The 13,259-nt window shown below is 41.7% G+C and overlaps 1 protein-coding gene across 1 annotated transcript in view; it reads left to right on the top strand.

Annotated features, from left to right (window-relative positions):
- ccdc57 (coiled-coil domain containing 57) overlaps positions 1 to 13,259 on the top strand; it is a 92,661-nt gene that overhangs the window by 63,026 nt on the left and 16,376 nt on the right. The window contains exons 11-16 of the mRNA XM_028819228.2: positions 1 to 25; positions 2,508 to 2,690; positions 4,295 to 4,395; positions 7,574 to 7,774; positions 9,628 to 9,684; positions 9,887 to 10,115. The exon at positions 1 to 25 is cut by the window's left edge and continues 204 nt beyond it. Of these exons, the coding sequence (XP_028675061.1) occupies positions 1 to 25; positions 2,508 to 2,690; positions 4,295 to 4,395; positions 7,574 to 7,774; positions 9,628 to 9,684; positions 9,887 to 10,115 (796 nt within the window). The remainder of the gene's footprint in view (positions 26 to 2,507; positions 2,691 to 4,294; positions 4,396 to 7,573; positions 7,775 to 9,627; positions 9,685 to 9,886; positions 10,116 to 13,259) is intronic.

The following is a 13,259-nucleotide window of genomic DNA, read 5'->3' on the forward strand; positions in this document are numbered from 1 at the left end:
GGCAGTGGAGACACTTTAATACCAGGTACAGTGTATAAACGTCAAAGTCAGGGAGCCATATTGTTACTGGGGTGCTTTTTGCCTTTTTACAATGATGTGTGCTGTTGGCTAACATTCAAACTGGCAGTTTATCGTATGGCTGGTGTACTTCTTGTGTTTTAATCTCCAATACGTATTTTGTGAGTGTTCAGAAATATGTGAATTGGCCTATGTACCCTGATCCTGGTGGTTCTCTAATCTGTGGGCTGGTGACCAACCTCTTGTATGTACTGTAGAAGTGGTTGAAGTAGGAAGTTCCTACATAATCTAAAACAGTCCATGTTAGAAAACAATGCAATTTACTCAGTCTGATTCTTTCTTAATTTCTACTCAGTGACTGTTCAATTCATTTTTGCACTATTTAGACCCTTGGCAAGTACAGTATTAGTAATTGCAGCTGATTAGTGTTACTCTTTGAGAATCTCTTTTGTAGGCAGTGTTGCCCCCTAGTGGCTAACAGGTTAAACTGGAAAACACACTGCATTGGGGACAGAATCTGTGGCACTATTTGTGTCTCGGAGCAAGTCACTTATTCTGCTAGTCCTCATGCTTTACCAATATAGGAATAATGTCACTAGACTTGTAAAGTAGTGTGACCCTCCAGAATTTACTAAGCTTAAATTCCATGCTGTTTTGCTCCTTCAGACCTTTGACCCATCTATCCTCAAATCCATAGAACATTTAATCCATGTTTGCCAGGAGTAACTTAATTTAGTATAATACAATATTATAAAGTATTTTACATGTTGACCTTGTTCACTGCAGTGACTGAGCTGCCCCCATTGACAACGGAGTATAATAACAAGTCATTCTTCTTTAGCCAAGGCAGGGAAGTGTCCACACAATGATACCAGGAAGGTGGGCACTGATGGAGATTCTAATCTCCCATACCAGAGTATCCACTAGTGTCTTTTGTGAAGCTACTGCATCTGTAAATTGGGATGGGCTGTCCTCCTTATTGCAGATGCCTGAGCATCCTTTGGTCTTCCTCATGGGACGTCTCTAAATCTCCCACCCTCATTTGTCCTCCTTCGAAGTAAGAGAGATGCACAGTGCACACTCTAAGGTTCTGAGGAACTGTTTTCTGTTGTGTTTGTCCCACCACTGCAGAACTTCTATGCCACCACTTGTGGTGTCATCATGGATGTATCAAGGATAAGGTAAGGCGTATTGGAATTATACTCTTCTATCTTGTGGCTTTTGCAGGCTCTACATTGTGAATCCCTGGGTGAATGTATTTAGTGCAACAATTCATTGTCTATGTGGCTACTTCACACAATTTGCCATACATTTTTCTTTTCTGGTTTAAATGTTATTTTAGCGACAGATCTTTATTTGTCTCCATCAACACCTTTTTCCTCCTCTTCTTCTACTGTCTCTCATGGAGTTCCCTAAGGGTCCATTTTAGGCCCAAACACTTTTTGCCTTATGCATACTTTCTCTAGGATCAGTTATTCAACATCATAATATTGCATTGAAATATGCATTTCATTGCTATGCTGATGACATAGAGTTGTGTTTACCCCTGATACCAACTGATATGAGTTCAGTAACGACTGTCTTAAGAATGTTAAACACTTGATGGCTAATAACTTCCTTCAGTTAAATAAGAATAAGACAGAGGTGCTGGTTTTGGCCCTCCTGTTTCCATCAGTAGTTTTGCCAATAACCTTGGTCCTCTATATCGCCCAACCCCCGCCATATTACCTGGGGGAAATTTTTGGTTCTTCCTTCTGTATCGACAAAGAGATAAATGGACAGAGTGTCATCCGCTAAAGACCAGAAGACTGACATCCATGCCTTTGTCTCCAATAAGTTGGATTATTGCAGTTCTTTATATCTTGGAGTCAGTCAGGCTTCCATATCTCATCTTAAGTTTGTTCAAAATTGCAGCAGCCATGTTGTTAAGATTCCTGCAAGAAGGAACACATTATTCCTACCTTGGTGTCTCTTCATTGGCTGCCCGTCAGGATCAGGATAATGTTTAAAGTGCTATTTTTTTGTTTTTTAAGCACTATATATTTCAGTTCTCCTTATTCCAATATTCTTCCTCCAGGGATCTTAGATCATCACCCCAATTTATGTTCTCAGTGTCACGTTCTCACCTTGTAAGGAAAGGGGATCAATCTTTTTCAGTGATTGCTCCAAAACCCTGGAATGAATTACATTTAACTGCTCCTACCGTTCTGACATTTAAATCTTTTTTTTTCTTGGATATTTGGAGATACTGAATAATGTTTTTGCTCTGCTGTGGCTTAGAAGTCATTATGTTCTTTTAAGCTTTGGGGTTTGGAGACCAAATTGTATCATCTTTGTTTGTAGTTTTAGTCAGTGTTTTTATGTCACTGTTTCACTTTGTACAGTACCTTGGTGCAGATGTTAAATGTGGTTTATAAATAAGTTTCATTTGATCTGATTTATAGCTGAACTAAAACAACTTTTTGTTTTCTTTCCTTGTCTTTGTGAAGAATATGTCACGTCGCTGGAGGAGGAAGTACAGCAGCTGAAGCGAAAATGCAGAGAGCAGGAAGAACAATTGGAGGAAGCGGTGAAGGCAGCCACCAAAGTGCCAGCGCCTCTGCCTGGCCTCCCAGTCGCTCCAGAAAATGCGTTTCTTCAGAATCACATCCGCACACTCAATGAAACCATAGGTGAGAGCCACTGAGGTACAAGCCGGGCCCAGAAGAAGGGAACTTATGAGATGGCCGTTTTTGAACAAAAGCTTTATTTCCCCTATTATGCTTGTTCTTTGTTTTAACACACTAAGAATTTCTGACCATATTGTGTTTATAATCCCATCCTATTATCCTGTTTGTAACCCATGTGTTTCAATGGGGACAGGCATAAGGAAAGAACCAACTTGGGACACACTCACACACACAGGACAAATGATGTGCTTGTATCAGTGTTCTCATTGCTTTACAGTGAATGCCATTACATTTTTAAAATTCTCCAGCCCGGTAGAGCCAATTCAGATTTGCAGGAGGCCAAAGGTTATTCCATGAGCATTAAGTAGAAGATGAGAACCAACCCTGGATGGTGTGAAACTTTGTCACAAGACACGATCAACGATATAGGGCAGTTATCTTCGGGGGGCTGTATGTGGAAAGGCAATATATCAGTGTTGTCTGTTTTGTCATTTTGTAATAGATAGATAGATAGATACTTTATTAATCCCAATGGGAAATTCACATTCTTCAGCAGCAGCATACTGATACAATAAATAATATTAAATTAATGAATGATAATAATGCAGGTGAAAAAACAGACCGTTCCATACTGAAACTAATTACTTTTTAATAAAACCACATCAGCATTGTCAAACCTACTTAACTCGGTTAAGAATCACTAGGGGGTGCAAAGCCTATCCCAGCAGTATTGTACATAAGGCAGGAAGAAATCCTGGATGGACAGTCAGTCCATTGCAGGACCCACTTCCACACCAACATCACACTTGCACAGAACTAATTTTAAAATCGGCAGTTAACCTAACCTTTGTGTTTTTAGGTGGGAGGGTAGAAAACTGGAATTTCCAGGAGAAAACTCACACCCACCCCGGAGAAAATATATACTCGGCAATTAGGGTCATGATTTGAACCCAAGAAGCCACACTACTATCAGTCACTGCAAACCTGCGCTGATCACATCGAAAAGATACATGCAGGTTCAGTTGACACTATGAGCAGCCATGTGTAACTGATTGTGTGTAAGAATGGACTTTGTTCCTGCCCTGAGCCCAATGCTGCTGAATAGTTAACACCCAAATTCAACATCAACCCACTCACCCTCCCCTGGCACCCAAGGTTGAGGTTCTCTAGAGTGCTGAGCAGGGGTTCCCTTGTCATTTTGAAGTTCCACTGGCCCAGGATGTTTCTCACCTGCATTGATGACATACCTGAAGTTCTTCTGGGTCCAGGTTGATAAGGAACCAATCTGCCTCAGCCAGGTGAGTTGGAGTGGGCAGCATAGGAGGACATCACTTGCCTGGAGAGGAGGGGAAAACGGTACACCATTATTTGTATTGTGTTTATGGTGATGCTGGTATCCTCTAGTATGCTTTTAAACCTGATAAAAGGTGCTGTGTTCAATAAAAGAGCATCTATGGACTGGAACTTGTGTGTGAGACCGTTGTGTTCTGGATTTGAGGTGTAGGACACAGAAGGTACACATTTGGCTTTCTTTGAGGTGGGAGGACAGGGTGCGAGTTTACTTTGACTTTCATGAGTTTTCACTAACTTGTGACCTTTCCCATCAGGTGGACTCCGAGCAGAGAAGGTCTCCACTTCAGCAGTGCTGAGGAAACATGAAGCCCGAGTTGTTCACCTTGATTCTATGCTCTCTCAGGTCACTCAACAGGTAGGGCTAAGCCAAATCATGGTTTGAAAAATAAATAAATACAAAGCAGGCAAATCAGGCTTTTACTTTCTTTTCATTAGTCACAGAGCACAGCTTTTCATGCATGTGGCTTTAGAGGATTAGTTTTACAGTTTTGGAAGCTGGAAAGCGGGGTTAAATGGATCAGTCTGTACCTGTGTGCTGGAACTGATAGTGGTGTTGGTGTAGATAGCTAGGTGGCCAGACTCCAGTGAAAAATATCTCAAAATTATTGCTTTAGTTTGTCAATAGGGGGTGCTGTTTTATGTACAGGTGCTCAGGATTAGTACAGTATTTGCACAGGATTCTTCTGTATATTTTATAGTTTGATAAATACATACAAGGAGAGACATTAATGCTAAACTTGTTAATAATAAAACAAAAAGAGGACAGCAAAAGACATGCGCAAAAGATTAAGGTTTGTTTTTTTATTTTTTTGCTTTTTATTATTGGGAATTTTTAAAGAAATCAATAGGACTCCATTTCATGCTATAGTGCCAGGCTAAAAACAAAAAATAAAACTACTGGAAATGAAAGTCGGTTTGTGAACACTGAGCTCTGCAAATATTGAGTGTCACAAATACCTGACCAGTGTTCACCTGATACATCAACAGACATATCTTTTCCATCTTTTGTAATATACTAATAGGCAGAAAGTACAGTAGGATTCAGGTGCATCTTGTGGTTTTATTGCCCACATTTCTCTCTAGCAGTGAAGCTCTGAAGTTGCCGGACTGTGGTATAGCAGGTCCCTGGCTCTAAATGGATGGCCAGTTTCTAAATAAATAATCGACGCACTCGCGGCTTAAGAAGGGGGCATGGTAGTGTAGCTGGAGCTGTTCCCTGGTGCGATACACGTGCGGGTGTTTCCGCACAGGTGCGTGATCACCTGTGTCCACAATTGAGGCTGGGAGCTGCTAATTGCAGCACCTGTGCCACGTTCCCATTACAGATGGGAGAAGCACGAGTGCGGAGGGGAAGAAAAAGAGAAAGATCAGAGCACGGTGGTTAATGGAAAGAAGAAGGCAGGAGGTGCGGAGAGCCGGTGTGGGAGTTAGTGAGCGAGCAAGAGCAGGCTTACTGGTGGATGCAGGCAGCTGGGAGGAGAGCCCCTCAGCAGGAGTGTTTGGCTGACACTTGGTGGAGGCATTAGGAAGCGGTCGCTCCAGCTGAGTAATCTCCAGGAGCTGGAGTGACCAGGAAGGTGGTTGGCTCACCACGGAAGGCAGTGGGAGTCAGTGTGGCTTGGAAGGGTGAGCCCCAGCATGAGCACCCTGGTCACTGTGGATCCCGTGTCTTGGTCCGGTGGGAGCTGTACGTAGCCAGGGGACAGAAGGCTATCGGACCAGTAGAAGGCAGCTGCACCTGCTGATAAGGAGGACTCCCCTTTTGCAAGGGCCGTATGGGAGAAGCAGTGGAGCCGCCAGTTGATCTGAAGAGGCGCCAGGTTTTTATTAAGGACAATTTCCTGCCATGGTTTTAACGGCTTTGATTTTTTGGATTTTTTTTTTTTTACCTCTACTTTTATTCACGCTGTTTTTATAGACTATTTATTTATTGACCATTTTGAAGCACTGCACTTTGGACACTGTTTTGTTTATTTTATTGTTTTTAATATAATCACTTGCTCACTTTTTGCACCATTCCCTTGCTCAGTTTGCTTTGTCCTCATCTGCCAGTTCATCTGGTTACATTACCAACGGTGTTAGGGTTCGAGGGCTCCCAAATCTGGAAGAGGGAGTGTGGAGCAGGACCAGCATCGGACCACTTCTGAAAATCTATTGACTTACACATTACTCCTCACCACCCCACTGCGTTTAAAGGCACCCTTTAGTGTGCAGTATGCCATGAGGTTACGGCTGCCCCCTGGTGCCCACAGCCAGCCTGTACATCCTGTCTCCTTAGATTTCTTATTTGAACACCTTCATTTTTGATCCGGTCCAGAATGGAGTATCTGTCCATTGTAACTCCCTTCCGGCATACATGTGCTCTAATAGTAGAAATACTAAAACATTTTGTGAAGTGTCAAGGCAATGGACGCCAAAATAAAAATTTTAAATTGCTGTTTCGGTTACTACCATTGAGTCACTGCTTCTTATTTCACTTGTTAGTGTTCATATTGTCAAAATTTTTTAACCTTTTCAGTCCACCTTATTATCTGTAAAAGATCTATGGATAATGTTCATTGTGAAAGATATTATATAAGATTAAAATGTTGCTGTTCTAGCTACTACCACTGACTCAGTTGCCAGAGGTGGTAATACAGAAATTCTAAAATAATTGTAGCATCCAAGGATGACATTCAGAGTGAAAGGCGTAATATATAAAATTAAAACACTTTTGTTTTGTGTCCTCCCACTCACTGTAATGATAAGTCTGTCTTTTTCCCTGCCAAATTTGAATGGCTTTGTTTCATTAGAAAGCATACATTACAGTTCAATACCACATATAGTGCTACATCTCTGCACCTGACTGAATATCTCTCCTGGTACCCATCTGGGGTGCAGCAAAGGAGTTAAGTAATTATTCCAAAAAGAATAAAATGTCTGCAAGGTTTGTAGCTGCTCCACATGCTCAGTTCACTAAGGACGACATTAATATGGGTAGTTTGCTGCCTCATGAATCCAGCATTCTGAGTTCAAATCCCATACCCAGTCGTTGTCCGTGTGCAGTCTTGCATGGCTTTTTCCCGTGGTATTTTCGTTTTCTGTTCACATTGCCAAAGATGTGCCCGGATAGGTTAACTGGCATTTCCAAACTGGCCCTGTGTGGGTATGTGCATGAGTGAGTCCTGGGGTGGCCTTGCTCCCTGTGACCCTGAGTTGGTTTAAGGATGAGTGTATATTATGGTACACTCCATCTGTAATTCCCTGTGTGACTCCCACTTGGTTTGCCTCCCAGGAATGACACTGTGATTATATGGGAACATGCATACCATATACTTACGATTTGTAGGTTGCTGGGGTTAACAGTATTGTGATATAAATAAATATAAGCACAGAATGACAATTCTGATTCTTTTAGTTGTTTTTTTAACCACTCGTGGATATTTTGATAATGCTTAAAAAGTTAATCTTTCCTTCTTCTCTTCCAAAGATGAAGGAGGGGAGAGCTTTTTCAAAGGCTGTTGTGCCTAATGCCTTTCTCCTGTGAATTTCAGGCCCACCAGAAGCAGGTGGAGTATGATCAGCTCCAGTTCGAGATGAGAAATCAAGCTAAGCACAAGAATTCTGAGATTGCTAGCCTCAGGGAGCGAGTCGCTAATTTGGAACTGCAGCTCACAGAGACCCGCAAGGAAGCAGAGGAGTATTTCAAGGGTAACCTACAGCGTAACCTGGAGGCTGTGGCGCTTGGGAACGAGGTGGGTGTACAATCAATAAATAAATAAATAAGTAAATTCTGTACCCAGCTGGTGAGGACAAAAGTAACTTGAAATAACTGATAGCGCAAAAGTGATGGGATCTGGTGTAACATTAAAAAAAAGAAACGGCAAATGAAAGAAAAAGTCCTGTTTAACTGTCATGAAATATTAGTGTCTTTAGGCAAGCTCCACAATATATACAATACAATACAATACAGTTTATTTTTGTATAGCCCAAAATCACACAGGAAGTGCCGCAATGGGCTTTAACAGGCCCTGTCTCTTGACAGCCCCCCAGCCTTGACTCTCTAAGAAGACAAGGAAAAACTCCCAAAGAAAACCCTTGTAGGGAAAAAATGGAAGAAACCTTGGGAAAGGTAGTTGAAAGAGAGACCCCTTTCCAGGTAGGTTGGGCGTGCAGTGTCAAAAGAAGGGGGTCAATACAATAAAATACACAGAACAGAACAAATCCTCAATAAAAAATAAAAAATAAAAATTTTTTAGAAGTACGGAGCAGAATTTAACAGTAGATGATATCACATAAGAAGATTTGGATTTGTTTAGAGTCCTGGAGACCTCATCCATCAAGCTGCCTCCCCCATTTGGCCATTCCACGGCTGAAACAGTGTTGGGCCAGCCAATCCGATGAAAGGACCCCTCTTTCTCATGATTCCTGCGATCCTCCATCAGGGATGACTTTACCTTAGGCAGGCAAAACAACTTGGCAGGTGGGCCGTGGCACCAAGTGCCACATTTGAGTACCGAGAAGAGAAACGGAATAAGTCAGGGTTAGTATCCAATTCTAACTATCATGTTACTTATGTTTTAGTGCTAATGACTAACAACAGAGATGCAGTATGCACAGTTAATCAGCAGCTCTAGTCAGGATATGCTAAACTGAAGTAGTGAGTCTTCAGCCGGGATTTAAAAGCTGAGACCGAAGGGGCATCTCTTATATACTGTATAGAGAACATCTCTCCAGAAATGAGTACAGGTTAGGTTACTTGACAACTCTTAAGCATGGCTGGTGTCATTAAAAGTAGGAATGTGGCCTGTGATGGACTGGCACCCAATCCAGGGCTGGCTTATGCCTTCTGTGCATTGTTATCGTAATAGGCTCTAACTCCTCTTAACCCCACCTGAGTAAGGAGATGAAAGGACATGCACATTTTTCCTTAAAAATACAATTGTAAATGAATAATACTCCTTAATAATAGTTCTTTACATTTATATAGTGCTTTTCTCTCTGCTCAAAGCACTTTTTACATAGTGAGTGGGGAGCCATTTCAACCTCCACTCATGTATAGATGATGCTACAGCAACCATTTTTTGCACCAGTATGCTCACCACACATTAGCTGTTAAATGGTGGAGGGCTGCACAATACTTATCCAAATAGAAACAGGGGACGATTAGGGTGCCAGAATGACTAGGCCATTATAGGTAGTTCAGCCTGCACATACTTTACGAAGGATGCCCAGGGATCTTTTATGACCACAGAGTGTGAGGACAGCTCATCTGAAGGATGGTGCCATTTATATAGCACAGTGTGCAACTGTCACTGCACTGGGCTATTGGGATCCACATTCAGACCACAAGGTAAGTCAGATTCCCAAAATAACCCCCGAACCCCTTACCAATATCTATTCCAACAGCAGCCGAAGCTTTTTCTGGTTGTTCTCCCATCCAAATACTGGCCGGGGCCAAACATGCTTATGTTCAGGTGGATGACATGTTCTGAAGTGCATGTGGTTTGGCTGCTGGCTCCTTGAGACATTTAGATGCCGAGTTGCTGTCAGGTTGCCTAATTTACGTCTTTTTATTTCTTTTTTTTTTTTTGGGCCTGTATTTCAGGTGTCTGCTCTGAAGTTGGACATTGCAAGTCGCACAGTTCCAGTATTAGTGGACCAGGTCAGCAGTCTGATGTTTGATTATATGAGAGATTGGCTAACAAAGAGGGAAATGGATGGAGGGTTAACTTTTTTCCCTCCAGCAAATTGTATTAAAATTCAGGAAAACAAGAAAGCACTATTAGACGATAGCTTAATGAACAGAGCATATATACACATACACATATATATAGTGACTTATAGTTGCCTCTTTCCATTTCAAGAATGAGCTGGTGAAGCAGCTGCAGGAGGAGAACTTTCGTCTAAGGCAGAGATTGACTGGCACTGACCCCAAGATTGAAACATCCTTGTTTGAAAGGCACAGTGTGCAAACGCTGAAAGCGAAGCTGAAACAGTCCGCACACTGCATCTCCCAGCTGACGCGTGACAAGCAGCAGCTCATTGCCATTGGGAACAAACTTCGGGCTGAGCTGGCTGAGGCAGGCTTGTACGGTAAGAGCAAAAAATGTAATTCTCATTCTTCTTTCTTAACGTTGACTCTTTGGAGAATCATTATTAGTATGAAGCTATCAGTTGTCACATTGCTATTCAAAGAATGAATGTTGTCTTAACAAAGGAGGGCTTCAAGGGCAGCACTGACACAGAAGCGCTGAGCACTATTCTGCCTTGCTTAAGCTTAATGACAGTGTCAAGGTTTTGGGGGGCCTGTGTGCATACTGGTACTGTTTTACCACACTTTTCTGGTTGGCATTTGTTTGACTGGGATTTTTAAAGTTATTTATTGTATTTTGTTTTTATTTTTGGTCTAGTGATGTCTGCTTATCAACACTATGTGCACTATGACGTTACAAGCGCCATTTTGATAAAACCAACTACAAGTAAAAGCATAATCCTTAGTAAAAGAACGACAGACTTTTGCTTTCCAGTGTCAAGAACCTGAAAGCCTGGACTGATCAGAGTTTTCAGGAGATGCTTAGTCTTTTGTATTGAATGCTCTCTCCATAATGTCTGTTCTACCTGGGTTTGGTACAGCTTGTGTTTTTGTGCAGTTCGCTAAGCTATTTTCTTGGATGACTGCATTCATCATCATTGTTTCTTCTGTGCCACCGGCCATTGGTCCCTGTCTGTGTTTATTCGTTTGCACAGCTCACCTCCCCATCAGCTGTCTTCTTTGTCTTTCTGTCAACTCATTTCTCCTATTTTTATGCCATCTTGTTGAATTGTTTTATGGCGACTGCTTTTTTATGCCAGTTCTAAGTGAGGCACATATATAGTCATGTGAAAAAGTAAGTACCTGCCATGTAAACAGTGCCTACAGTTAAGGGTGATGTACTTGAACAAATGACTCGTGAAATTAAAATGGTGTTTTCATTCTCCTAATCTAAATTAACAAGAATTCAGATTTGATACGTAGAAAAAGTAAATCCATCCTGACATTTATCATCACATCAAATACATAAAATTAGAATCAAGATTAATTACCAATGATTAGAACCTCCTTAGGGAGTATGCAGGTGATACCACAGATGTCTGGTGTTGTCTTTGCTGTTGACAAGTGTGGTGCCATCATGCCAAGATCAAAAAAGATCTTAAAGAGATCTAATCAGATTATTAGAAATCAATCATTCCACTGTAGAGAAAATCATCTACAATTAGCACAGATTTCTAAAGACTGCTAAATTCTCCAGAACTGGTCAGCCCAGCAAATTCTGACCAAGAGCTAACCGTTTGATAATGAATGAAGTCTCTAAGAACCCCAAAATTTCATCACAGGATCTGCAGGTGACTCTAGCAAATGATGGTGTCAAAGTGCACGCATCCACAATCGGAAAGAGGCTGCAGAAATTTGACCTGCATACCAGGTGTGGTAGGAAAAAGCCTTTGCTCTCCAAAAAGAGCATTAGAGCAAGATGACAATTTGCCATTGGTCATCGAGGCAAAGAAGAGGTGTTCTGGATCATTAGACTATGGACAGTGTCACAAACTTGACTCAGAGACCTAGAAAGTTTTGGGGTAGCCACCCGTGTCATTGGTATCCTGGCTGCAAAGTCGTAAAATTGTATACAGCACTGATGTGCACAGAACTGAGGGAATAGGGAAAAGGTTGAGGCTTTTAAAGGGGAAGGCAGGAAGTGAGATCAAAGGGGTCGGGCCCATGAAGGTCTTCAGCCATAGGTTCGAGACTGGACGTGACATCACAGGGGCCGGAGCCAGCAAGGACTCCTTCCATAGGCTCAGTCCCGGAAGTGACGTCAAGAGGACCAGGTGAAAGGGAGAAAAAGAGTCAGTGCACTCTGCCACATCCCGGTATCACTCGGAACTGCCCTTACTCAAGCCCTTTAGCTGCCTCCCGTGCGCACGTGTGTGACAACAGATAAATCAAAACTAGAGTTGTCTGACCACAGTAAAAGTAGACCTGTTTGGTGCAAACCAAACAGACCATTTCAGGGGAAGAATTCTGTACCAACTGTGAAGCATGGCAGTGGAAGTATTATGGTTCGGTGTTGCTTTGCTGCTTCAGGGCCTGGGCAGCTTGCAGTCATTGAGTCAACTGTGAATTCTGTATTACAGTATATCAAAGTGTGTTTGAGGAGAAAGCGAGGCCTGCATCTGTCCAAAACTTGAAGTTGAACCAGAAATGGACCCTTCAGCATGATAATGATCCAAAGTGCAATAGCAAATCCACCCAGGAGTGGCTTAAAAAGAAGCAATGGAGGATTATGGACTGGCCTAGTCAAAGCCCTGATTTGAATCGTATTGTAATTTGAAACAGGCAGTACATGCATGAAAACTAATGAAATTTTGTGTGGAGAAGTGGGCAAAAATGTCACAAACCCATATTAGAGACTGGTGGGCAGTTATGCAAAACACCTACTAGAAGTCTTTTCTGCTGAAGGGATCAACGCCAGCTTCTGAGGCCAAGGGTGTGTTTACTTTTTCCCCAGTAGACCATCACACCTGTTAATATTTTTGTTGAATAAATGATTGGAAAGGCTAATTTTTCCTGTGTTTTTTATTCAAGTATATCACCATTATCTGTAGGCAGTGTTTGCCTGTTCCTGTATGTTAAAACGTCAACACTTTCCTTGGGGGTCTACTTACTTTTTCACATGACTTTGAGATTATGGTTTATTATTGTGACATCTGTTTCAACCTATTAGTTACTAGTGACAGTGAGTTCTGGCTGTCCCTTTGGTATTGGTGTATTATTTTTTGGGTTGTGGATCCTGTATTTTCTTTGACATCAGTGTGACATAACAGTGTTTATCAACTGTCACATGAAAAATAAAAGAAATTTAAATAATTATTTTTGTATTTAAGTGAAGAGTCATGAGCAAAGCCAGACCAAGCTATGACAGAATGCCCCTAGCAAGAAGAGACTTATTGACTCACTAATAATCTAAACAAACACATAATTAATTGCAAGAAACAAAGAAAAGCTATTCAAGGAATGTTACTAAGGTAGTTCAGTAATATTTTACAAAACAAGACAGAACTGAAAAAAAAGGATAACTGTGATAAAGCCCCCTACACGGATTTCAATGTACAAAAAGTTGGTTGACCAAGAATCCTTAACTCTGTTACTGCAGATTGTCGAACTTCTTAAGGACGAGGACTGTTCTGTAACAGGTGTCC

Source organism: Erpetoichthys calabaricus, chromosome 14 (genome assembly GCF_900747795.2).
Source record: "Erpetoichthys calabaricus chromosome 14, fErpCal1.3, whole genome shotgun sequence".
Classification (NCBI taxonomy): Eukaryota; Metazoa; Chordata; class Cladistia; order Polypteriformes; family Polypteridae; genus Erpetoichthys; species Erpetoichthys calabaricus.